Source organism: Phaethon aethereus (assembly GCF_964289735.1).
Source record: "Phaethon aethereus genome assembly, chromosome: 8".
NCBI classification, from domain to species: Eukaryota; Metazoa; Chordata; class Aves; order Phaethontiformes; family Phaethontidae; genus Phaethon; species Phaethon aethereus.
In genome coordinates this window covers 16,347,272-16,375,068 of record NC_138584.1, presented here as the reverse complement: position 1 = coordinate 16,375,068, position 27,797 = coordinate 16,347,272, and the positions used below count along the sequence as shown (strand labels likewise).

At 39.8% G+C, this 27,797-nt stretch overlaps 2 protein-coding genes across 3 annotated transcripts in view; one reads left to right on the top strand and one right to left on the bottom strand.

Annotated features, from left to right (window-relative positions):
* Positions 1–22,368, bottom strand: part of ABCA4 (ATP binding cassette subfamily A member 4) — a gene marked incomplete at both ends in the record, with an annotated part of 55,039 nt that extends 32,671 nt beyond the window's left edge. Inside the window, 2 exons of the mRNA XM_082002756.1 lie at positions 21,720–21,826; positions 22,205–22,368. Coding sequence (XP_081858882.1) covers positions 21,720–21,826; positions 22,205–22,368 — 271 coding nt within the window. The remainder of the gene's footprint in view (positions 1–21,719; positions 21,827–22,204) is intronic.
* Positions 22,271–27,797, top strand: part of ABCD3 (ATP binding cassette subfamily D member 3) — a gene marked incomplete at its 3' end in the record, with an annotated part of 30,479 nt that continues 24,952 nt past the window's right edge. For both annotated transcript variants that reach the window (XM_082002935.1, XM_082002934.1), the window contains exon 1: positions 22,271–22,482. In XM_082002935.1, coding sequence (XP_081859061.1) covers positions 22,367–22,482 — 116 coding nt within the window. In that variant the 5' untranslated portion in view covers positions 22,271–22,366. The remainder of the gene's footprint in view (positions 22,483–27,797) is intronic.

The following is a 27,797-nucleotide window of genomic DNA, read 5'->3' as shown; positions in this document are numbered from 1 at the left end:
GCTTCTCTCTATTCTATAGAAGATAATCACTTAATCACCTCTCCCCCTGCTAATAGTCCTCTTCTCCACTAATCTCTCCTCTATTTCACAATTATTGCTTGTTTTTTCTCTCAGATGATCTAGCTGATACTTAGCCTAATGCAAAGCAGTTATTCTCAAACCTGATGCTCCAAAACTTGTTGGCTTTTTTCAGTTATATCAACTGCTCTAATTTAAAACTCTTTCCCTGGTCTTTCCTCTGTTTATATAACATCCTGCCCTGCTCAGGATAAGCTACATACCGTCATAAACTATTCCTCCAAAATGATGCAAGCCTGGAAGCGTGATGTGAGAAATGCAACTGGACACAGAACAACTCCATTTGCTAATCCTCCAGGGAAAAGGATCGCCACTGGCATGGGCAGCACCCCATTTCCTAACTCTTAACAAGCAGCTTCTTAAAAAACTTCCACCTTAACTAGCAATTGCCAAGGAGGACAGTGGGTGGTGAGGAATGAGAGGAAAGACTGCGTGAAGGAAACAACTTCCAGAACCTTCGCAGCTTGCTGAACACACTATTAACCAACAGTAATTATGGCACAGCAACCTGCTGCGCTGGGAGCCAGGAGGCCTGAAGCTAACCACCTTTGCTCAGTTAGCCCCACCTGCTGTACCGGTACCAGCTGGATTTAAGGGAGAGAAAGCCCAACAATTAAGGGTTAGCAGAGAAACAGGCTGTTTCTACAGGGAACAGGAGGTTTGGCTGGGAACTGCTTGTAGGTGGTATCTTGCCGAAGGCTGTCAGCCGTGCTCTGGGCAGCAGGGTGACTGCCTGCCAGCTGAGGGAGAGGCGGTAAGCAGCGCTGCTGGTGCTGGATTTGCCTTGCAGGAGAAGGGGGTTGCGATGTAGCTCCGGCTGGCTTTGTGTTTTGAATTAAAGGGCTGGAAGTAGATTATAAGACACAGAGACAGTGTTAGCCAGTTTCTGAAAGTCCTCGGGCCGCCAGGCCTGCAGGGTGCTGTGGGGGCTCCTGCTGTTGTCGGGTTTCTTTCTCGCTGCTCTGGAATATGCCAAAATCTTTCTGAAAGGGCTGCCCATTGCTGCTCTTGGCTGAAAAGCAAAAATTCCTTTATATGTTCTTGACAATTTTTTAGGAGCTTAAGTGTTTGATAAATCAGATGAAAAACAAAAAAAGTGTGGCTAGAAACTCTTCATTCCCTGCCATTTGTATAATTACTAACACAACAGTAAGTCAATTCAAGCGCAGCAAATAAAACCCCTAATCCTCCATAGTTTCATAACTATTGTTGATGAAAAATAAATTGTAAGTTAAAAATATTTCTTTGCCAGAGAGAACAGTATATTTCAGGTTGGGACAGCAGGTAAGGTCCTTGTAGCAATCAAATGCACTACATGTGATTAAGTGGTTACTACTTCCAGATCTATGCTTTTGCCTCTTCCTTCCTTCTGCCTCTGATGTTGTGTCATGATTGTCCCAATCCAGTCCTGACAAAATGATCCAGGCCCCTGTGGTTAAAGATCTTGCAGCTCGCTGGGATCATTTTGCCAAGAGAGCAAGTATGGCTTACCTTGATGCTGGCAAACCTAAGCATAATAGTTTGTGATGGGGTAGGGAGCTGCAGCCTCACAACCTGTTTTAGGCGAAGCTGGAATAACTTTTCTCATTGTGGTTTAGGGTTTTCTGTGCTAGTCTGACAGACTCTATTTGGCTTCCATATGCAGTTTTGTTGCCAGGGATCATTTTTTATGTTGAAGCCTAGACAAATAAAAGAGAGACTCAGCTAAAGATCAGCACCATTGATACCTCAGTTGTTGCACAGTTAGTGCAGGAAGAAATTGTTTCATATTCAGTTTTTATGCCAATAAATCTGTTTCAGATACTGTTTTGGTTTTTTTTTGGTTTACTGTTTTGTTTTTTTTTCCCCCCCACCTCAGGAGGAAAAAAAAACCCCAACCCAAAAAACAGAGTTGAACCAAAACTATTCCTAGCTGCTTGCAATTATATAAGCAAAAAACCTGCCTTATACTGCAGTCATAACAAGATATGTTATTCTCAGTATAGGTATCCTCATAAGAGTATAAGTAAACCTTGTTTAATGGGTATAGTTAAAGAATAAAGATGGCTGATACTGGCTAGTAAGGTCGATGGAGCTAATCACCGTGAATTTGAAGCATAGTGACTATGTGTGCTGTTGCAACAGTACATCTGAACTGCGGGTAGGGGACTGCGCAGACATACAGGAGGGAAAGGTGATGAATTGCGTTCTCCTGTGCATGGCTAATGGTCAGTATTTGGTACTTCAGGACCAAAAAGGACCAGAAAATATAGGTTATTCTCCTCATTACAGAGCAAGGTATACTTTACCCTTACTATAGCTCATGGGTAATTAAGCTCTACGCTAAAGTAGATCTAATTATTCTGCTTTCTAACTACAGAGGCAGCATCTGACCATAATATTACCAAGGCTAGGAAAACATAATCCAGCTATGATGTATGTCTGATCTGAAGTTTTACTGAATTTCATATACTGGTCACAGGACTCAAGGAAGTATTTTTTTTTGTACAAGGAGCTCATTCAGTGGTTTTCAACCTGGACTTTGTAACTGGAGTATCTCAGTCAAGTTCTTTCTAGTATCTTATTACTAAATTAAGTATTACAGTCCGCTCTGTGATACAGTAGTCTTAATCATCTGTATTAATTTAAGTCTTTAAAATTACATCCCACTTTATGGGACACTGGTGAGTATATCTGCTAGAGGGTATAATATTAATGAAGTTGCTAAAGTGATTACAATGTGTTCATAGGTTTTGAAAGTACAGTGTTATTGCATGTCTCTTGGTGTTTGTGAATTCAGATCAACATCCTGAGGCAAAATTGTCATGGGGATTCTGTAGCACATAACTAGATTAGCCACAAAAGGTGAGCCTCAGGAAAAGCTCTACTCCTAGTCCTGTGTAACTGCTGGTTTTGGCTGGGATAGAGTTAATTTTCTTTATAGAAGCTACTATGAGGCTATGTGTAGGATTTGTGCTGAAAACAGCGTTGAGAACACAGGGATGTTTTTGTTATTGCTGAGCAGTGCTTACACAGAGCCAGGGCCTTTTCTGCTCCTCACCCCACCCCACCAGCGAGCAGGCTGGGGGTGCACGAGAAGCTGGGAGGGGACACATCTGGGACAGCTGACCCCAACTGACCAGAGGGATATTCCAGACCATGGGATGTCATGCTCAGCCTACAAAGCTGGGGGAAGAAGAGGGAAAGGGGGCATGTTTGGAGTTGCAGTGTTTTGTCTTCCCAAGTAACTGTTCCACGTGATGGAGCCCTGCTTTCCTGGAGGGGGCTGAACACCTGCCTGCTGATGGGAAGTGGTGGATGAACTCCTTGTCTTGCTTTGCTTGTGTGCATGGCATTTGCTTTCCCTATTAAACTATCTTTATCTCAACCCATGGATTTTCTCACTTTTGCTCTTCCAATTCTCTCCCCTGTCCTGCCGGGGGCGAGTGAGTGAGCGGCTGTGTGGTGCTTAGTTGCTGGCTGGGGTTAAACCACAACAGTAACAGTTTATGTAATTTGTCAGTGGTGTTTCTCATCTAAAAAACTCTGCTTGCTTCTGCCAGTGATGATTATGAATGCCTCTTGATCATGAATATGAGCTTCAGACAAAGCTTCTGGGAGAGGACCCACTATTCGCACATTCTTATTTTACATTACCAACATTCTATACTGGGCCAGGTACTGAGCTTTTCCACCCATCAGCATTTACTTTCTTTTCTTTCAAAGTACTGGATCTTCACTTAAGTGATATGATTACAAACAGAGGAAAGAAACATCTGTCATGCAGTTGTGAGACTTGTCCATGTGAACATATCTGGCACAAATAAAAGCAACTAAAAAGGATACAGGTATGGGCCCTTTAAGTTCAAGAAAGCTACTAAACACCTCTTAAATATCTTTGAGTACCCTAATCCCTGAACTACTGTACAAAAGCTTCAGTAAAAACAGTGAACTCTATTCCGTTTCTGCTGAAAGCTGTAGATGCCTGGTCCCAAGAGACAACTCCTGAGATGATCTCAGCTGTGAACCTTTCTGCAGCCTACGTGCAGCATCTAAATTCCTGAAGGGGATTTCCTACTGACCTTAATGGCTCTTTGCTCAGGGCACAGGTTGTTCAACTGTCCTATAATGAGGCTCCTAAATCGTTCTATAACCAATACAGGGAGTGTAGGTGCCTTAAACAGGGTACATGGACCTGCTGGAGCAGGTCCAGATGAGTGACACAAAAATGCTTGGAGGGATGCAACACTTCTCCTATGAAGAAAGGCTAAGAGAGTTAGGGTGGTTCTGCCTGGAGAAGAGAAGGCTCTAGGGAGACCTTACTGCAGCCTTCCAGTACTTAAAGGGGGCCTGTAAGAAAGATGGGGACAGACTTTTTAGCAGGGCCTGTTGTAATAGGACAAGGGGTAATGGTTTTAAACTAAAAGAGGGTAGATTTAGACTAGATGTAAGGAAGAAATTTTTCACCATGAGGGTGGTAAAACAGTGTCACAGGTTGCCTGGAGAGGTGGTAGACGCCCCATCCCTGGAAACATTCCAGGTCATGTTGGATGGGGCTCTGAGCAACCTGATCTAGTTGGAAGATGTCCCTGCCCATTGCAGGGGGGTTGGACTAGATGGCCTTTAAAGGTCCCTTCCAGCCAAAACTAGTCTGTGACTCCCTGCAGGCCATGGGCTGGGACACCAAGTGTGATAGCCCATCAGTTTCTCACTGGACTTGGCTCAGAAGTTGCTAATCCAATGCCAACAGTGGTTTGTCTGTTTTGTTTTGTTTCCTGTTTTTGCTTTAAATAGTAATGATGAATCTGATTAGCTGCAAGACAGCAGATGCTATTGTAATATAAGATTCGAATAACGGATGTGAGAAGAGACTCTGGCCTTTGTTTAAATGACATATGTTACTTACTATTTAGCTTTTTCTTGTGCAATGGAAGCCAGGTTTTCTGCTCTTTGAGAAACTACTTACTGAATAATATGTTCAAAATCAGGACCATTATTATTTTATGCATATATATAAATCTGAGAAAATTGTTGTATCTGAAAGAGCAGTATATATTATGAAATATGGTACTGATCACAGAAGGGTGAAGTGATAAGCTAATAGAGCTAATGTATTTCTGTCACTTCACCCAGGTAAAATAATCCAACATGATACTTATGGCTAAAGGTCAAAGGAAGTATGTAAAGTTCTGTTACTTTTGGTTATGTATATGGCATAAAAATACGGAGTACAATTCCCTACACTGAAAACCACAGTATTTTAACAATTTTATTCTGACAAAAGCCACAAGTGGCTTGCATTTACTGATAGCTCTTAAAGTTTAGTTGCAGGAAGTATTTTATAAATCTGTAGCCCTAATGAGATATCCAAATTATATGTAAATAGAAAACTGCAGCATTAAAAACAAATAAATAACCCAACATCTACTTGTTTATGTCCCAGTTATTGCTGGTTCATTGGCACTTTAGCAGTACGGAACTGTGTTTGGTAACAGCATGAATGAGAAATTGAAGTTGACAGGTTTGCAAATCTAATGAATGGAAAAGCCACTGATGTCCCCTGAGCTACGGCAGAATGCACTCTGATAGGAGACACCCCTCAGCTTCCTCCTGTGAATTAACTTGTCTTAGTAGGAACATGTGGGGATTCCCTGTGAGTACCCCAGCTTGCCTCATGATTCAGGAAGATGGTGGTCCCCACATATGATCTCTGTGAAGAGACTTAGACCACACGTCAGGTCAAGACGACTGCAGAGGAGAGTCCTTTTGCTTTGGCAGACACTGCTGGCAACTGCTCTGGGAAAAAGGAGTCTGAGTAGGTACAACCCTACAGGGGCAGAGATTCCAGTCTCCTAGAACCAGAGGCCTTTGCTGAGGGCAGGCCACAAACCTGGGCTGGTTCCTTCCTTGCCACACCGATACTGTTTTGTGGGGCGGCTTTGGAGACCATCCTCTTCAGACAGACAGCCTCCAATTCAAGATTTAGCCACAAAGCAGCATATAATCAGGAAAGCAACACTGGCAATCTTCTTTACTGGAGGAATGTGACTCCAGTGCTGATGGAGCATATGCCATCTAATTTCAGTAACTTCTTCCAACCAATAGAAAAATCTGAGGCAGGCTTGGCTGCCAGACATTACAGGCTTTGAAGTCTGCTGGCAGGTAAAAGCTGCATTTCAGTGACCTACAAAAACATCAAAGGGTATGTCAGGGAATGCTGTTGCAAGGGCTGAAAGCTGGAAATCTAAAAGAAAATCCTCAAAGATAATATTAAAGGACTTCAAAGGTAGGAGATATGTAGAAAATCAACAACACTGGTCAAAATCAGAGAAACAAAAATTTTCTCTGACTTGAGTAGAAGTTGGAAGGGAAATAAAAGGGAGAAATATGTACTGCTTTTTATGGTCACATGTACTGTGTAAGCAACAGCTATCTTATCTTCAGGGTGTGTGTATATAGGTATGCTCAGAATATAAACATATACATTTAATGCCTCAAAAGGAGACTAATAATTAATATCAGTATTTTTCTTTTTGCCTGCATATCTAATGACTTTTTTTACAACATAGTTTATCACAGTGTAGTGAGTATGTACTAGTGAAAGACAATAGTTAAAGATGAGGTCTTTCACATAACCAGTCATAATCCAAATGTGAGACCTAAAATGCTCAAAGTGAAGGCATTAACGTAGGAAACTTATTCAGCTGTGGATTAATCTCAATAGTATAAGGCTTTTTATAATCTCTGGTACTTTGTCTCTTAAGTAGGAATTTTTCAGCAATAAAAACCTGAGAATATATAATTTATGTAGAAGGAACTTTGGAATTGGAAATAGGTAATGTTTTAAAATAAGAATAACCAGGCTGGGTAAGACCAAGAATCCAGTAAGACCAGTATCCTGCTTCTCATAATAGCCATGAATGGATGCTTAAGGAAGATATGAAACACTGGACAGGAATATCTAACATTTTTGCTAAGCTTCCAGCTGTTTGCAGCTGAGAAACTTCCTGTGCCAAACATGATTTCTGTATATCTAGAAATTCTCAGTGAATTCCTCTCCTGTGAACTTGTGTAGTCCTCTCCTGAAACTAAACTTTCTAGCAAACACAACACATCCTTTAGCAGGGAATTCCCAGCTTTACAAACAGACACTGTGAAGAATTACACCCCCTCAACCCCTAGTCTTGACATCTGAGAGTCACAGCAACTGTACAGAGATGCGGACTGGGTTTCTGAATCTGGCTCCTGCCATGAAACCGGTCCTGTGAAGACAGGCTGTATCGGAACCAGCTGCAGGAATGGGTCCTCCATCAATACCATTGTGCAATTAGTGAAACAAATCAGAAAGGAGAAGGAAATGGCAGCAGATGATCTTCAACATCAAAATGACCATGTGAGGACAGTTTCAAAACGCATTGTAGCACACTTGTGTGTGCTCTGTGTGGTCTACCATGGTGCCAGAGTGCATAGGGCTGTAGTTAAAATTCCATTGATTTTTTTTTTTTCCTTTCTGTGAAGTTCTGTTTTCAATTTTCAGTGTGTAGCAGTGTTACCAAATATGGGAGAAGCCGCTACCACTCTGGACTCCATCACTGCCTATGCACTGGGGATGCATAATAGAAATGGATTTTCTTTGTTTTGTTTTGTTTTAATTCCAATGGTAAGCACTGATTCCCTGTAGCCTCCAGTGTGGATGGAGAAGCTTACAGCCAGGTAAGATCAGAATTTTCCTGCTTTGCATCCATACAATAAAAAAAAAAAGCTGTGAAAAGGAATGCTGTTGCATATATCAAATACAGGAAGAAGGGTTAAGCTGTTCAGATCACCTGCTTCAGATGCAACATAAACTTTTTTTTTTTTTCCCCCTCCAGGAGGAAAATAAACAGTTCCCTTGTCCTGAGGGTGGTAGCAAGCCCTAACAAGGAAAAGCAGGACACATTCCTTCCTTCCTTCCTTTACAACTAGTCACTGAATTGCTCCCAACACATTCCAGATCTGGTAGGATAGCTTAATTGTCTTCACCTGGAGGCCACTGCCTGAATTCCTGTCAGTTAATAGAACACCTATGGAGTGAGGCACCACGATTTCTTTCTGATGAAAGTGGGTTATGCACCCAGTCCCATGGTCATGAGCAGTTTCATACGTTTATTTGCATATGAAGATTTATGGGTTTCCTGGGAGTAACTGTGCCGGTAAAAGTTTGAGTCTGTAAGTGTCATCAATTCCTCCCTCAAGACTTAGAACAGATATATGAAAGATGAAGAACTGTTTATTGCAATAAGTTGTGGTTATGAGTGAAATTTTTAATTGCTCCCTTTACAATGAAAGGTCTGTATGGAGAAGGGAATGCTGCTGGTTTGCTTTCACTGGTGGTGAAATAGGGAATTTTCCGTAACAATTCATGATCAGGTGTGCAGTGTTATTCCATAATGCAGCTGAAATTTTGCAAAGCTATTTGGACAATAATTCTTGTCACAAAATGCTATCAACCAGTACTCTGGGTCAGAATTCCCCATTTCTGTAGTTACAGATACCATTCACACAGAACGTTAAGAAGAGTCCCAGGATTCAAATCTTAAATCAGTAGTAAACCAGCAAGTTTACACCTTTTTCCAAACAAGCAGTTAGACAATTAGACTAGAGAAATAAAAATATTTAAGCATATGGACTCAAAGTAATTTGTCATTGTTATGTACTTGTTCTATTCCCGCCATCATTTATGAGATATTTTGTAATAAGCTTTGAAATCGCACTTGTGTTTCCTGATTCTGTTCCAAGTGAAGCAAAATGTTAATGTTGTTACAGATAAAGACCCTGGAATAGCACTGAAAATAGTTGCTTCCTAGAAAACATTTTGGCAGTTTGGTGAGGCATCAGGGAGTTCCACTAAACAGCATCCTATCACAATAGTGCATAGATAGCCAGAATAAGTTTCAACATAGACCAGTGATGGCTCTTTATTCGTATGTGCACTGCAGAAATGAAAATATGGTAAGAAAGACCAGAAGGCTTGAAAATCATGGTAAACATGACTCTAAAAGAAGGAAAAATGTGCAAGACTGCAACCAGGATGATAAGCAACAAAGTGAGAATATTAACAATTCTATTTTTACCCATGTTTACTCATTTATAAATTGTATTGAGTGGAATAATGATTTAACCTATGACTTCTGACAACAAAATGAAAGAATTACATAAGTGGGGGACAAGTACAGAGGGAATGACAAAAAAAATTTTGAATAAGGAAAGTTTTACCAATGCTATCATTATATACCCCTAGGTGTTAATCTAATCTAAACTATACTGAAAGCTTATATAAACCAAAGTTTTGAATTCCCATGGATAAAGAAACAAATATTGCTTTTTGAAAATTGCATATAGTTATCACATGTTGTATAGTCTTGTATATATCCTGTATAAACAAGTCTGTATTTTGGGTTGTGGTCAGAGATACTGGAAGGTATAGCTTTCAGCCCCGTAGCTGCCTGTGATTAGTTTAAAAATAAACCTGAGAGAGTGGTCTAAAACATGTTCAGGGCTCCTACTAGAGTGAAATTAATGGTATAATTTTCTTCTTAAGCTCAAAAGATTAAGTTCTGGTGCAATCAACAAAAAGCATCCGACAACGTTAGTCACTTCAGTTTTATTTTACAGATCACTTCTTGATACTCACATTAACTATTTCAGTGTTATAGGCATTCTTAGGAACTGTTTTTTTCTTTATGTAAAGAGCCTTGATATACAACAGGAAAGGACTGGAACACCTGTTTCTCAGGTGTCTTGCACAAACATGCTTTTTCATTGCTCCCATACCTACTGAAACATTATCCAAAGTAGACCACCAGTGACTGAGACTGGTTTAACTACTATAACAGTAGAAGGACTATGATCTTAAATACACCTTTGGTAAATTAAATGAAAAATTAAGGGATCTGTAGGTTATTAGCTCTGTAGTTGCACTACTAATATTATTTCTGCACAATATGTTTCACAGATATTCTACAAAATCAAAGTTATGAAGGCAAAGAGGGCTATGCTGTTTCACCAGCGATAAGTCCCTACTGTACAGATGTTCACTTTGTAGTTAGTCCACAGAGTCACCTCTAATACATACATGAGATTTGAGAATGAAGTTGAGATGAATACAGATCAAGAAAATAACAAACCTCACTGTAGGATTTAAACTGTCTGTCAAGATTACAGCAAACACATATATTGCCCACCATTAAGTGTGTAATATTTGCGTGGATAATTTCCTCTCGCGTTTGCTTTTTAATAACGTTAATGTAAGTGGTAGCCCAGTGATTTGCCAGTCTAGCCCTACGGCTCCATCCTGTGGCGCGCTTGATAATTGCACGACTCGGCTGCTCCTCCCGCGGCTCTTACCTGGCTGTGACCTTTCCCTGGTGAGTGCCCGCACTCCAGCGGTGGTGGAGCAGAGGATGGTTTGGAGCTTTAGTTTCATGTCTCCTCCTGTGGCTAAGTATCACCTCGGCTACTCTAGCAAAGTTTATCTCATCCGTGGGAAAGGGGTTTGAAGGGAAGGGAGTTTTCCCTGCTATCCTAAAATTGATTCAAATATAACTCCCCAACCTATCGCTAGCATAATTAATACAAATAAAATACAGAATTGGGAGATATGTGTTTGAAGAATAAAAACTCAGCTTGGATGGGCTGAAATCTTCATCCCAAAATGCTGTGTGGCCAGCAGGTAAGAGTGTGACCAGCAGGTCGAGAGAGGTTATCCTCCCCCTCTACTCTCTGTGCTGGTGAGGCCTCACCTAGAGTATTGTGTCCAGTCCTGGGCTCCCCAGTTCAAAAGAGACAGGGAGCTTTTGGGGAGAGTCCAATGGAGGGCTGGGAGGATGATTACGGGACTGGAACATCTCTTGTACGAGGAAAGGCTGAGAGACCTGGGGATGTTTAGTCTGGAGAAGAAAAGGCTGAGAGGGGACCTTATCAATGTCTATAAGTATCTGCAGGGTGGCTGTCAGGAGGATGGAGCCAGTCTCTTTTCAGTAGTGCCCAGTGATAGGACGAGGGGCGATGGGCACAAACTGCAGCACAGGAAGTTCCACCTCAACATGAGAAAAAACTTCTTTACTGTGAGGGTGACAGAGCACTGGAACAGGCTGCCCAGAGAGGTTGTGGAGTCTCCTTCTCTGGAGACCTTCAAAACCCGACTGGATGCGTTCCTGTGCAACCTGCCCTAGGTGATCTTGCCTTGGCAGGGGGGTTGGACCAGATGATCTTCAGAGGTCCCTTCCAACCCCCACCATTCTGTGATTCTGTGAAAATCCTGAAACAAACTAGAATAAGACAACTGTGGGATTGGTTCTGTGGGAAAATATTTCAAATAAATATATAAAATCAGGGTAGTACATGATTTGAACAGGCAATACAGTATCTGACTATATAAAGGAGGGAGAAGACAGAAGTGATTCATGTCTTGTCTTCCTTGTGGAGGTGGTCATGATATGGGGGTAGGCCTTTCTGACCTTGGCAACACCTCTGGTGTAGACAGACCATTTCAATGGTGCCTGAAGTAAACTCTGCAAAATGTGCCTGCAAGTACTACTCGGTACTTGCATGTCTTGATCTCTTCCCTGATTTTAGCAATTTTATTCATCCTCCTCTTCTGCAGGACTACAGGGCTTCTTGGTCTGAAAGGTATTTCAACAATACAATCTGGACAACATAACTGCTCTGCTGCTCGTTTACCCTGCTAGTCATATGAGTCAAGCCCTATGATTTACAATTTCAGATTACAAAAAGAAACATGTAATAAGCTTAAAGATTAGGACACAGGTGTTTCTGAAAGCCAAATGTATGGCACAACTAAGTTTAGGAAAAGGATTAGAAGGCTTAAGTTTGTATTTCTTTTTGCTTAGTTATCATACACAGCTATTAAAGGTTTGGTCCATAGTTAGTATTTGGTTACTTCTGCTGCCTGTTTATGCTGTTCCCATCACGTTAGTGTGAGACAAACTAACGTGTGAACATTCAGTGCATTAACTAAGCTGTGATAATAACACGGAAACATGTCTTCTGGTAAAAACTCTCATTTCACTTAACAGGGCAATTGGCAGTTGACATTTGACTTGGAATGTTGTAATTCGGATGATTATTTACTTAATAGTTAAACTGTGTATCTTCTACTTATATATTCTGCATTAAGATGGACTGTGTAGGTTCAGTCTTGCTGAGCTGGAGCAAAGAATCCTGCCCTACCTTATAAACTGTGCCTTAGCTGGCAGGCAGAGGATGAGCTTTCAGCTGTGGCTTAGGGTGTAGCTCTATGTAGGAAGTAACAGAGAATTTTCTCACGTTGGTTAGAGACATATAACTTTATGCCTTCAGGCTGAAGAGTAATATGATTTTTTTTTTCTCCTTCTGCTAGAATAGGATAAAACTTCACTATTTATTTTTTCCTATGAAAGAGAGATTAATTTATTTTCTGTACCATAAAAGGAAAAAGTGTGCATATATCAGTGAATTTATATAGATAACATGCACACATATGTATATCTACATACCTACAGAAACTTTCATCTTTTTTTCCTAAAACATGTAAAACACTGGGCTATATAGCATGAGGGCAAGTGTCCTGATGGGTATCACATTTAAACAATTACGTACATTACGTTCCCCGATGAATTCAGTTTCAAATTTTAATTTCCAGTGGATATGAGCTATACTAGAGAGCCCCGTAAGCAGTATCTTTGCATGCTGAACAAGTTAGAAGATGATTGACTGCAAGCACTGTCTTAAGTACTAGCAATCTAAATAACTTCTCCTAGCGATTTGGCTTTAAACATACTATTTATCAGTAGTATCACAAACTATTAGTAGTAGCAAGATGTAGTATTAGTAAATTAGTAAAAAAATTATTAGTAGCAATATGTAATAGTAGTAAGTAATAGTAATAACATGTAGTAGTAACATCCTTTCTTAAAAAAAAAAAAAAAATAGTAGTAAACACCAGTAGTCTCTTTGTATGTATAGTCATGGAGACGAGTTTCATATTTCCTTAAAATGTTACTAATTTCTTTACATTCTTGAGGGGTCTACTTTCCCCCTCCTCCTCTGCTGTTATTGATCCTATGCTTATTTACCAAAAGCCTACCTGTTTCACATTTCTGAATTTTACTCATTAAATTACACATGTTGTTACTATATATTACGAACATATCTCTTCCTGCCTGTTCCATGCAACTAAGAGGTTTACTATGTTAATAACCTTTTTTTCCCCCTGGCCTTTTTAATTCCTCTCATTCTATACCATCTTTGCTGAAGACCATCTGGATGATCCTGAAGGTACACTCCAGCCCTGTTTGTTATGATTCTATGATCTTCAATCAACACTGAGATCTAACGGCTCTTCTGGTTTCCTTAATCAAATGTAAAGATCCACCACTTCTGTACCTTCTATACAGTTCCACTGCAATTCTCTCTTTGCTTATCACTAGACAATGTTGTAATAGGACAAGGGGTAATGGTTTTAAACTAAAAGAGGGTACATTTAGACCAGCTATAAGGAGGAAATTTTTCACCATGAGGGTGGTGAAACAGTGGCACAGGTTGCCCAGACAGGTGGTAGATGCCCCATCCCTGGAAACATTCCAGGTCAGGTTGGATGGGGCTCTGAGCAACCTGATCTAGTTGGAAGATGTCCCTGCTCATTGCAGGGGGGTTGGACTAGATGGCCTTTAAAGGTCCCTTCCAACCCAATGATTTTATGATTCTATGACAAGTGTCATGGCTCACACCTTTCCTTGTTGCTTCCTACTCTGTTACCAGCGCATTTCCTTTCAAAACTGTGAGTAAACTCAAATGCTTTGAGAGAGGAAGAAGGCAACTAGATCCTATCTACTGGAAGATTTTTGGCTCCAAAGATTACAGATCTAAACTGACATCTCAGTTATGACAACTACTGGAAGCCAGTGCATGCACTAGTAAAACACCTTTTTGCAGAAAATGTTGCTAAGTAAAGCAGCTGCATTCTGCACTTGTGTCTTTTGTGGCAGACTTAATTGGGACTATTCCAGAAGTGGTCTAAAACTGCCCAAGAAACTTTAATTAAGGCTGTATCAGGATGCAACCTTTAATTATATGACTTCATAGGTTTTTACCATGGTATTGCTGTCTCATTCAGTGAGTAGACAGTTATTTAGTATTCATTTGTAATATTAAATTTATTTGTAATTAGTATCTAGCACTAGACTTCAATGAGCACCATCAAAATATGACACAAAAAATTAAAATATATTATTAAATGCTAAGTATTTAAAAAAATACTATGTTTAAAGAAAGCTCCACCTAACTGCAACCACTTAGTAGCACAGAACATTTCTGCAAATACCTCTCTGATATATCTCATGATAAATATTCTGAAAATGGGGAAAAATGCAATTATAGGCCAGCTTTGAATCTGTTAGATAACTTACCCTGGGGCAGCATCCTACAGTGATGCTGTGGCAGAGTTGAAGTGGTAGTTGAGATCATCTTATCAGCATTTATCTGCCTTAGCCATAGAACTGTCATTTTTCTTCCCATCATCACCTGCCTCATGCTGTGTCTTAAAATTTTTGTAATATATGACAGAGCAGGCCTGTAGGCAACAGCCTACTTACCTATACAATCCTAATCCAGTACAGGTTCATACAAGAACTGCACCTGCACTCCCTGTCAAATGGTTCTGCTACCACACTTCCCCCATCTCCTCCACCATAAATTGCTAACTCAGGTACCACATGCTCCTGGTCAGGCCAGTTCCATCCCACATCTTCTCATTAGAGTTCAGTTGCCTTCTTTCAACCTTTTTCTTCTCCAGTCAATTAGCTCTAAATCCCTCCTTTCTGTTTTCCTCATTAGCTCCAAGTGTCACTCTCCTGTTTTGCAACACACTTCCAGTCTGCTTTTCTTGCCTAATCAGTTAATTCCCTCCCAATACCAGAATCATTATTCAGCCTGTGTATTCTGCTTGCTCAACTGGTCTTTAGGTCCTCCTTCCACTGGCTTCCTGACCCAAGGTGGCTCAGCCTCCTTTCCTAAATATTGTCTTGCTAAGCCACTCCAGCTTCTGTATCCCTTCTTCACTGATTTCTTGTCAAGCCATTTATTTCTCTTCCACACTCAATCTTGCCTCATCCTAATGCATTCCCTTCATCCCTTATCTGGTTTCATCCCGCTGCATTCAGATCAGTGGGATCATTCTTAAAGGCAAAACATGTTACCTATGCTCAGTCGCCATGTCCAGCTGCATTTTGGTATAGAACAGCCATTACAGGAAAAGCCTTTGAGTTTGCATAGTACTCCATCAACAGATGACTGCTTATTCTGTACAGAGGAGGGCTACAGAGACTTGGATAGTATGATCTGTAAGGAAACTGATGGTGCATGGTTGATGCAGTTGGCTTAGCAGCAGGAGCTGTGAGGGATCTGAACATACTGAATGATGGCATCTCCAGCCCTGTTGGTAGCCCAAGGCAAGAATTGTTACAGAAGGCACACAAATCTGTTTTTCAAAAGTCAGTGTGAAGGAACAAGTGAAAAACTTCTTCAACAATGCTATATGGATATCATATATGACCTGTTATTAGTGTGTCAGAGCAGACTATTAAGCTCCTAGAATGTTTGATGTCTCTGACATGGTTAATCAGAAGGGCTGCTTATAATAACTACCAACTTGTGAAACAATGGGTGGAGATAGGACTTCAATTTTGGAAATCCACTTCAAGTTAGAACATTGCTCCTCCGCCTTCTATCTTTCTTCAGCTGGTGAGTGTGTAGCAAAATGGTAATTGAGTCTGAGTGTTAATAAATGCAAAGTATTGCATACAGAGAAGAAATTCTAAATCCACTTTAATTCTCCAAAAAAAATCTGAACTATATTGACTCAAAACAATAATTAAGAAATACTGTACTTGGCAAGGATAGAAGTTTAATGTGTAAAAAGTACTAAATAGGTTAAAAGTCCCTGTAGTGAGAAGAAGTAGGAGACAGTAATTTCCAGGAACATGCCAAGAGGGAGAAGAGTTCTGCAGTCTAAAAATTGGACCCTCACTACTCATCTTTTACAGTGATTAACTAAGCAAATAGATCTACACACAGAATGTATTAAAATCCTCGTTCTGTTATTTTAGCATCCTTTTTACATTACCAATGTTAAAAACAAATTATACTTTGTTTAAAGAACACATCATCATGATATGTATTTGTGGCCATAGCTCCTGGAAAACAGAAAGATGGGCCTGATGAAGTTGTTACAGTTTAAACCTAATGTCTGATAACTCTTGACCAAGTATGAGAGGGATATGATTCCTTTTTAAGTGCTTATAACAATTCAGGCTTCATCACTCGGAATAAGAAGGAACTGTAACATAAACAGTGATGATGAGACAGTTTTTTAAAAGTTGTGTCTCTCTAGTATAAGCTAGTCTCTGCCAAATTTGAGTCTGCATTGCAAAGCATGGCGATAAAGCACAATGACCTAAAAGATTGTGACATTTTCTTAGTATGTTGAAAGTAATTTATTTTTCCATTGCTTCATTCTCGAAAATAATTGGACCACACTGGCATGACATCATTTATTGAAGAAGTTAATATGGAAGCTGAGGCAGAAAATTTCTGCCAACTTTCAGTTTGCATCATTATAAATCATCAAAGATATAAATCATCAAAGATATAAGCAGGTGAAAAGCACTACTTATAAGGGAATTGTGGGGCAATCTCAATAAAAGCTGTAATTACAGCTCTACCAAGGAAACAGGAACTAGTTGTTAACCTATTTTAAATGCCTTTGTTTAAATTACTGAATTCAGATATCAAACTTGACACCTTGACTTTGCAAAGATCCATTATACTGTTCATGAATGCCTTTTCAGTAAAATGTCCTTTAAAAACTTCCTTCAGTTTTCTCACTTTTTGATGAAAAAGGGAACAGTTTTTTAACCAAGCATTATTCTAAGTATGATTGGAAGTTAACATCAATGACTACTTGACCTCTATTTTATGTATTTAATAAAACATAAACCAATACAATATTTGAGATAAGCTAGAAATAAATGTCGAGTAGTGAAATACCCTAGCTTTCAGATCGCTAAAAGGTGTCAAGATCAAACTGAGACATGATTCACTTCAGGAAAAAACTGAACAAGCTAAACAGGAACATTTAGTTTCAGTTACCATTTTTCTACCCACTCACCTAGCCCAAAGTAGGCAAGTGAAGCACAAAATGTTTACTGGCACTGACTGTTAAGAAATGCAGAGTACTGCATTTTGGAAGAAAGACCTAATTCTGTATTTATGTCACACAGATTGACTCGTGAAAGGAATATTGGCATCCTAAGCATCAATATGGACAGCTCAGTGAAGACCTCTTTCTGTAAAACAAGTCAAAACCAGAAACCAACTAACAGGAAAGGCAAATGAAAACAGTAAGTAAAATAGAAAGGAATTCTTACTACAAATCAGTGGTTGGCTCTCATCTGAAATAACAGGTGCGTCTTCCAGACCAGCAGAATGTGAGTAATTATAATACTTAGTGCCAACAAAAATTAGAATGGATGTCAAACACTGAACTTTAGAACTAAGTCAGTATGTAAATGTTTGAAATTAGAGTAAGATCCACTATGAAAGCATTTGTGTGGAGTCTATACTGTCTTTTAGAGTATCTGATACTATCCATGTACAGACAGGAGACCAGATAATTTCCGAGTCTGGCCTAATAATGGTAATTCCTATGTACTTCCACATTTTCACCTAGAATTTTAAATTTATGAGCTGTGCGTATAAAAATGATCTGTCATCATGTATTTTGGAAAGGCATGAGGTATTAAGTAGAGGTAACAGTTGTTTTTATAGAGGATATATCACAGTCACATTAAAAAAACAGGCATATAGAGCAAAAAATACGGTCAGAAATCAAGAAAATGCAGAAAGTGGGCTTGTGTGTAGCAATTAAGCTCTTGTGGGTTATGGTGTCCATTAATAAAGATTAGGACAAGTACTCCTATCCCCATAGTGGGGAAGTAAGGCAGTAATGGCACAAAGTTTGCAAGCATCAACATATTTAAAAGCCAATGCTTTGTACATCCTAAGCCCTCTAAGCATTTTTTTTTTCTATACACCCCTTATCTTCTTCTCCCCACATTATTCCCAGACTTTACTTTCTGCTCAGGAAGAACCCCTTCCCACACCTTATGCTCCTGTAACATCCCAATCATCTGAGGGGCATGCAGGAGGTAGGTAAGAAAAGAGCAAGAACAAGAAGAGAAAACAGGAGATACAAAGAAATGGAAACATGTCTTCTCTCTCTGTTCTGCAGATCAAAGAAAGTTTATGTCTGTTTCAATTTCACCCTGTAGGCCCCACTCTGAAGATCAAACCTGTGTTATAATCAGCGTATGTTTCATGGAGGTGGAGGCTTATGGGTTTTGAGTGGCTGATACCATTACTTCACCCACACTGGAGTTTCAAGTTCTATGAAGTTACTAAAGATAATATGATTCCACTTGGCTGATACTAGCTGTATTGACAAGGCTGTCATTCAGAATGTCCATATCATTATTCATATACACACATACACACACATATATGAACTAATACATAATTAAATGTAGCTCAACTTCAGATGTATCATTTTCTTCTGCTAAAAATCAGCCAGCAAACTAATACTCTGGTATAGCACTTCAGTAGAATGACAAAACCTTATCACTTAACGCTCATGACTGCATTAATAGAGCAGTTCATTAATGCCCCTGTAAAACATGCCAAATTCTACAACTAAGAGATACACCTAAGAGATAACACAGATTTCACAAAAGATACCACATCAATCCCTGGAACTGTTCTTGCTGCACTAGTTATTAAGTTTTCAAATATCATAGTACTTTACTTAACATTAAACAAGTGAACAATCTTACTTAATTTATACAGACTTAAAAATTAAGCAAGTGCAAGTCTACAGAATGGAGACCAGCGCTATGCAAATTACCTTCAAACTTAACTAGCATACATGGCACAGTTTGCATCTTATAGCTTACCTCAACTTACATAAATTAATCTCATTCTTCTGCCACCTTTCACAACATTCGTAAATTGCTCTCCCTTATATTAATATATGTTACATTGGACCTACAATAAACATGATTTTTCATTTAATTATTAGATGATATGTTGTTCTCAGAATACAGTTGGGTGTTGTATGTGCCAACAGCAAATAATACAGGTTCTTCCTGTTCTGAGAGAAACCAAATCAGAGCATCTTATTTGTTAACCTAGACTCCATTAAAAAAAAAAAAAAAAATTATTCACACAACTATTAGTAGGACAAAATATTCACTCCATAACAATTTCTTATATTCCTGACTTTGACTCGTTCTTTAAAACTCAACTGGCTAAAATCATGATTGACAGAGGACATGACTTGAGAATCTCAACTGTTTAGCAATTTTATTACTGCTTTTTATTAAGCAGCCTTTGGGTTTATTTTTATTGTGAAATTGAAGAACTGTTTAGGCAGATACTGCTGCTTAAAACTTCAGACATGGGACCATAGCCTAACACTTGCTGTTATGAGGTCTCCTGATGTCCATTATAGGGTTTTAAGGCTTTATTAGTAAATATGCATTTTTCTTCCTACAGGTTTTAGTCTTCCAGAGTGCACTTTCTAGTTTAAATAGCTTGCTTTCTATGGATGTTCTTACATAGCTAGTAAGAAGTTTGAACTATATCATGGACCATATTAAAAGCACAGCTGTTAATTTGATCTTGCTTCACTACAAGAAGTGACAAAACACACACACTACAAACCACACACATTATTATTAATACAGGTGACAGGCGTGGTACTCTTTGCGTTGTTTTCTTTCAAGCTACCTTTCCACCTCTAGCTTTTACATTTGAGATAGATTTGAATTAATGTTGCTGTTATTTGCTACCTTGGCAAACTCTCACAGTTGACTTGTACCAAGAAAACAAAATGGCTGCAATGTATAAACCATTGAAATGCAGCAGACCTCAAATTGCAGAACAAAAAAGGAGATTTTGTCACAGAAGCATTTGATCAGTGTGGGTGATTTTATCAAGGATATGCTTAGCCATTAAGTGTTGTTGGAAACTGATGAAATAATGGATCAATAAAAACCTCATGTTTTGAACTAAGTGCCCCTTTATCAACCATGCTAACAAAGTTATTCTGAAAAAAAAAGCAACATTCAAGAGTGGAGGCAGCAGAAGAAACAGTGGAGGACTGGATGCGTGAGACAAATTTCTTGGAAAACAAGCAGGTGTACGTGAAATTATGTAAGGACAGGTTAGGAGAGAAATAAAATACGTAATAAGACATGGTATTGGCTAGCCTCAAAAAGTGGGATAAGGACACTGCAGAGGACAAACATAGCAGAACACAAGTCATGCAGTCATGCAAACAACAAAGGTCAGCATGGCCCAAAAAGATGGACATTGTATGTAAACAAAGTTAGGCTATATTAGATAGCTAGTTCTGTGGAAGGGTACAACCAACCTAAGCTTGGGAGGGAAAAGGACATGCATGGCAATATCATAGCGCTCTGGATCTCTGCACAGATATTGAGATTAAAAGTAGCAGCAAAACTGTACTTTAAAGATTCAGTAAAACTGGAAACTTGTACAAATTTTCATTTTTGTAATTATTTGAATATAAGAACTTTACTTTGACATAGACACTATCTCTTTTTAGGTTTGCACATTTACCTACTGCAAACGTAGCTAAGATTTTAAAAAAACAAGATATTTTTACAAACATTCACCTTATAAAACAAGATGAATTTATTAATGCTGTCCAATTCTGCTGCTTATTTTCTTGAGAATCAGAAACACTTTAATAGTTTATGATTTTTTCCCCCAAAACCAACAATGTACAGCAGATATTTCAAAGCGGGGAGATTACTGATTTGTCCAAGGTCACAGAACAAGTGCCAGAGAACTAGATTCAACAGTCACTACTCTAATGCTCCAGAAAGTCTGAATAATTTGATGTTTTGTGACTCCAGCTTTTACATCAAAACATAAACTTTCCCCAAATGCCTGATGACACCAAGGATGGAGAGAGGGAGCAAGAAGAAAAGTATATGTGGTGATTCACCATGAAGAAACACAGATTACTCCACATCAAACTGCAGCTTCAGCCCTGCTACTCCAGGCACACATACTTGAAAAAAATAGGAATAATCAATAAATGGACTCTCCTATGTGCACTCTTATACTACAATAACAAAAGCACAACATTCAAAGGTATTCAAATGTTTTTAGAAAACATTTTTTAGACTAAAAATAGATATGTTGATTCTAACTGCATTTTGAGCTGCATTTAAGTTTGAGCACAATAATCGTTTTGTCATTTCAGGATTAACCACTGCACCAATACAGGCTTTAAATATCTAACTGACCAGTTCCTGTAGAAAGTACAGCCTCTTCCTATCAGTATCAGGCGTCTTTCTGAGGGATCAGAAAGATCCCCCCCACAGGGGAAGATCCAGTGTAAATACAGTTATGCTGGCATGGGTGTTTTTGCTGGTACAGCTTGTCTTGGCAAACTGTTATTAACTCGGCTGGAAAAAGCACCTGTGCGAGTATAACTGGTTTTGTAGGAGAAGGCTGGCTGGTATCTCCCGCTGTACCTGGTGTGGCTCTGCCCGTGATGGGGATTGTTTTCCTGGATTTACACAGGCGACAACTCATTCCACCCTCTGTCTGAAAGTCAATCTTGGCAGCTCCTCTCACAGCCCTAAAACAAAATAAAAAAAAAAGACACCGTGGCAAAACTTACATCAAAGTGTCTCTTAAAGGTTTATTTCGTATTGTCTCCTTTATATGGCATTCACAATTCACACCCTGAACTTACACCGTACAATGGCACAAAGACCCCCTGTGGAAGTCAGTGCCTGCAGCCCCACACGGCAGGAGGTGCCGAGCCGAGGTGGGCAGAAGAAATGGAAACGTAAGCTGAGGCCGGGGCGCGGGGGCAGGCCCGGCCGCCAGGCTCTCAGCCCGACCTCCAGACGAGGACAGCCGCAGCAGGCCCGGCCCCGCTGGCGCGGGAGGCAACGCCCCTTCCCTTTCACTCGCCGCCTGGCGTGGGAGATGGGGAAGGAGCGTTAATTACCATTTTCCCCATTGCACAACCGGCCCGCTCCCCCGGCGAAGGCCAGCGCTGGCCACCCCGCCGGCGGAGGCGAGGCCGCCCGGGCCCCGCCCCTCTCCCGGCATTCCCTGCGCCTGCTCGGCTGGCCTCGGCTCGGCTGGGCTCGGCGGCTGCGCTCGCACCATGGCCGCCTACAGCAAGTACCTCACCGTGCGCCACTCCGCCATCGCCGGGGCCACCGCCGCCGCTTGCGCGCTCCTCTGCCTGCTCAACAAGCGGCGGGCGGCAGCCCAGCACGGGTGAGCGGGCTGGGCCGGGGGCGGCGAGCGGCGGGGCCGCGGGCCAGGCCTGGGGTGCGCGGGGCGGGAGGGGCACCGGGAGGCCGAGGCAGGCGAGAGCTCTGGTCGCCCTCCTTGGCTCTCGGCCCGACGGAGGGGCAGACCGCGTCCCTGCTGTTAGGGGCGCTGCTGCCGGCAGCCTCTTCCCGGAGAGGTGGCCTCCGTGGAGAGGGGTCAGGCTGCTTCCCCCTCCCGCCTCCCCTGTGGTGCGGTCGATGCCGCTCTTGCGAGTATCCAACCGCCGCCACCGTGTTACTCAAATTACATTAGTTTTCTCCGTTTTCCTGGCTGAACTAATATTAATAACAGTTGACTTCTAGGGATGTCCTAGGACGCTCTTATCTGCACAGGTGGATAATGGACCCCAGCTGTTTTTTTAATGCTGCCGTGTGGCAGTAAGGTACATGGATAACAATTTCAAAGAGGTTCATCTATGGTTATGTTGCCTATGAGGAATCCTTACTGGTAAATGTTTGCTAGGGTGTGTATTTGTTAATCTCCTATGAAGCGCTTGGGTACCACAAAGTGCGGCAGGTGAAGGATATGCCTTAGACTCAATCCTTTCAAGATTGTAGCATATTTGTGGCTGTAGATTATTGACCCGATATGTTGCAGTAGTACAGTTAGATATCACGTAGTTGCTACAAACTTACCATGGTGCCAGATCTTGACAGTGAAATGGGCTTACTCAACAGACTTAAGTAATAACATACCTGTGATTAAGCAATAATCCAGTTTTATTTTACCTAATTCCTTTCATACACATAATACCTTTAAGAGCTTCATGAATTAGGTAACTTTGTCATATAACATAACAGAAATTGATATGCTGCTAACAATTCATGCATTTGTTACCTTACATTGTTTCCATGAGGGTAGAAACAATAAGATCCCGAACTATTGCTGAGAGTTACTCTTCTATCAAACTCTTAGGGAGGGATCTTTCCTTAGTTTAGTGAAATATCATTGTAAAAAAGGAGAAAACGTATATATGGAGGCATAGAAATGCTGAGCTGGAATAGTTAATGGCACTGTAGTGCAAGATTTTATCACTTAATGTGTTATAATGGTGTTTGTAAGAAAGACTAGGCCATACAGATGTTCTGGGAGCATCTATGTTTTAATTTGGATCAAGAGTATTCTTTTAAAGTGAATCTCCCATGTATCCATGCTTACCTTGCTCTGCCTTTGTTGAGGAGTGATCTTGGAGCACACAAACTAGATTACATTCAGACCAGAGCACATCTTCAAATGTAGGTGCAAGTCCAGTGTAGTTTTGAAGTGCATTTAGTATATTCCTACTATATAGTAGCAGTCAGTTGACAGCAGCAGGTTAGAACTTGTCCAGAGTAATCTCCCTATCTCTGGAATAAATATGTGGCTCCTGGGTTGTCCCCATAAACTATTTTGCTTGCAAATCTTCTGATGTTATGCATATATTAGCTTGAGAGTCAGTGAAAGTGAGCATTAGCCTTAATGCTGAAGACTGTATTTGGAACAAGCCCTTCCTGTATGAATCTTCAGGTTTTGCTAGGTACAGTGTTAAAAATCTGAGGCAGTCATATGTATTAGGTGGACCAGACAATATTACAAGATTAGTGAGAATTTGAAAATGGAGTTAATTTATGAATTATGTTCCAGCAAATTCAGCAGTTGAAAGGAGTAGAGATAGCCAGACCTGATCAGTCCCTTTTCTTCTATCTGTACTGCAGTCTTTCTGATACCTCGTTCTTTGCTGCTGTAATCTTCTTCTCTCAAGCCATTTTGCATTCTCAAATCTATTAGAAATGCAGTTGCAAAAGTAAGTACCATGTGTACAAACTTGATTGTGCCACTTGTGCATATGTGTTCCTTTATGCTTTTGAGTCCCTCCACAGCTTAGGTCTTATTTACTACTGGTACTGTGTTGTGGCCATAGATTCCAAACTAACATCCAACATTCAGTTGGTTCAATAATAGCTGTCCTGCTGCTTGAATGCTATTTTTGAGGATGGTTTTTGCCCACTGGTCTTTGTTCTTGTCTCTGTGTTTCCCTGTGAGGCAAATCTTCCCAGGAGCCTTACAGAATGCTACCTTTCAAGACCAGGCAGTAGGTGAGCTACGTTGCCTATACCACCAGCCTAGACAAAAGCATCCAGTTATTACCATTGCCTCATCCTCCTTTAGTCTCATTGGTTCATGTATCACTCATTTCTTAATGCTTTGTTGCTAATGTAAATTATAGCATACTTTTGGAAAAATTTGTCATTGTGCCAAATCTTTACATATTCCAGCATAATTGTGGTGGTATATGATGCTGACATATAATAACAAGTGGTAAACGTTTGTGCAGTAATGATAAAAATCTCCAGGGCCTAGTGTACCCTCTAATTTCTGTGTTGTATTTCTGTCTGCCTCTTTGGAAAGAGGGAGAAGTTGGGAGAGTACGGCTGTCCTAAATTTATTTACTTACTCCTATGGAGAAGAATTTTACTTGCAATCTAAATAGTCTGGAGGAGGACTGGTAGTGTAGTTGCTGCTTGAGGTTAACTGAGTAAAGTGTGTGAGAAACAGTGGTGACTTAGTCTTACGTATGTGAATTCCTTTGTTCACCTTGGTGTGTGTATATATCTATATACATATATATATGGTGTATATCTATATATGGTGGTATATATATGCCTGAAAATGTTGTGTCATGTTAGTGTGAGACTAAATCTAGTTCTGAGCTTCCTAAGGGCAAAAGTGAATGTTGCAGACTTGAATCTAAACAGCAAAACACTGTGAACCATGGAACTGCTCTAGTGCAACTGTAAACTTTACCTGCAAAATGTTTTCCTTCCTTGCATAGTTTATTTAAGAATACACACTTAAGTATTTATTATGTTCTAAATCAGATATGCTAATATATCATGTTTTCCTGGAATAACTGTTTGTTTTCTATTTTATTTTGTGTGCTTTTTTAAAGTTTTAATAGAATGTCAGCAATAGTTCAGTATCACTGCTGGCCAAAGTTGAAAAGTAAAATAACATACAGATTAAAAAATTAAAAATCTTCTTTTAATCTTTAATCAAATGTGCTTGAATGTGTAACAAAAAAGTCATCTTACACAGACTTTTCATAGTGTGTGTCTTAATTTTGATATAGAATAATCAGTTACAGAGTGATAACAGGAAGGAAGGAAGAGGCAACTTTCACCTACTTTTCTGCTGTCAGACAATAGGGGCAAGGTCCAGTACAACTTGTATCAAGTAGTAATGTATGAATAATTAAACTGTATGTGTTATGCTAACCTACCTTAGTAGGTCAAAGATCACTTAATTAATGCTAGCTGGATTAGTCACAGGTGTTCTTCTCTAAGAGCTATTACATTGCTCATCAGTTTTGCAGAACTGACAGGTGGTATCACTTGCAGTTTATAATATATTTTAACCACAACTTTCTAATATCCTCCAAAATAGAACAACACAGAACTGTTTGCTTATAGTAACTTGTTAGTATTCCATGTTACTTCCTTAGAGTAAAGCATGGAAAGAAAAATGCACTGTTTCTCTATTCAAGTTGCTCTCCTCAAAAAGTCTTTTTTTCTTGGAAAATCGTAATTGCTTCTTGGGAGGGGGGAGTTGTTATATGTAAATGCGATTATGACTTCAGTTGTAGTATTTGGGTTTTTTAGAATTGCAAGAAGTTGTCTTATTTGAGAGATACGTTATCCTGGATATATGACAGAGGAAAAAACAATCATGACTTTAATCCATCATGAGCTGTTTCTGCAAACAAAAGTGACTTCAGGACTGATGATCAGCGTCTTGACTGTTGAAAATATTGCTTCCATTTAGGGAAGTGACAGATGAAATCTGTTTTAAAGACCAGTGGTTCTACTTCTTCCACTATTGAGTATTGAAGAAAGATTTATAGAGTGGAAGAATGAGGGAAAACCAGCAGAAGTCAGATCAGTATTTGTTGTACATTGTCCCTTGTCAGTTAGAATCGAGAAGAAAGTTTAATGCCCAAGACCTTGTCACCGAGCGAGGTCTGAAAAGACTGATTGTTTTGGAATGGATATCCACACCCCCCGCCCCAAGTAATAAAAAGCATTGAAATAAAACTTCGAAATAATCTTTACTATTTTCCTAAATTATGTTTTGTGATGTAATACAAGTGCTGTGTGGTTGTGTGCAAACACAAACAACAAATGTCTATCTTTTAACAGCTGCTGTTACTAGGGGATAGCAGTTCGTTGCTATGAATTACTATTTTAATTGAATGCAAATGGTCTCAACCTTACTGATAATGCATGAGTGGGGGTTGTAGTTCATATTTGTGCCATATTAAAAAAAAAAAGGCCAAAACTATTGAAATGCTGAGCCCTCTTCACTACCCTGCCCACCAACCTTTACATTTCTGCTTCTCCAGTTTCATTGTAGTTCTTTAAACAAAAAAACTAATTCCATATAAACACTCAAAAAGACGGTAAATGCTGAAATAAAGTTATACAGTATAGGATGGTCACAGGAAAAAAAAAACCCAAACCCCATACATCTGTAAAATAAAATGAAGTTATGTGTTGCCTTTCAACCACAAAAATCTAATCCCCTGTCTGTTTTATGAGCTTTGTCTTGAATATTAGACATTACTGCCTCAAACAAGAAGCTTAGTGTTTGCTTAAGATTTGATTGCTTCAGAAATAAAACCTTAAGCAGTGTTGCATAAAGGAGCTGGATATTGTCCGTTATCCCTCGAGTGAGAATTATTCCTCAATATCCATGTAGTTTAAAATAAAAGTACCTACACAAGTAGAGAATGAACTTGGATTACTTTCAAAAAGAAGGTATTTCACTCATACAGCTTTCTGCTGGAAGAAGGGACTGAAAGGAGTAATAGAAGATAAGTAGGGTAAAGAGCTTGGGACAAGATTAGGGAAAGGGAAGAAACAGAGTGGGGTTCATAGGAAGGAATTTACAATATATGGAAAGGTGACAAAATAAAACATTTTAGTATCTGCTGCTAGACACACTGGCCGTTCCTATTGTCCAGTCATGTCCATTAGCATCCAAGAGGGTCCTAGGGTATAGACGTTGAATTTTGTATAAATTGAACTTCTGAAACACAAGTGTTTGGCATCTTTCCTGTGGAGAAAAAAAATACGTAAGGGAAGAACAATATATGCCTGAGGCTTCAGAGGTTAGGCATGGCTGAAGCAAGGGGAAAGGCTCATTTGAGTTGAGAGAGGTCAACAGTTGTTGACACAGCGTATATCAAATAGTATTTTACACAGTTCATATTAGATGGCACA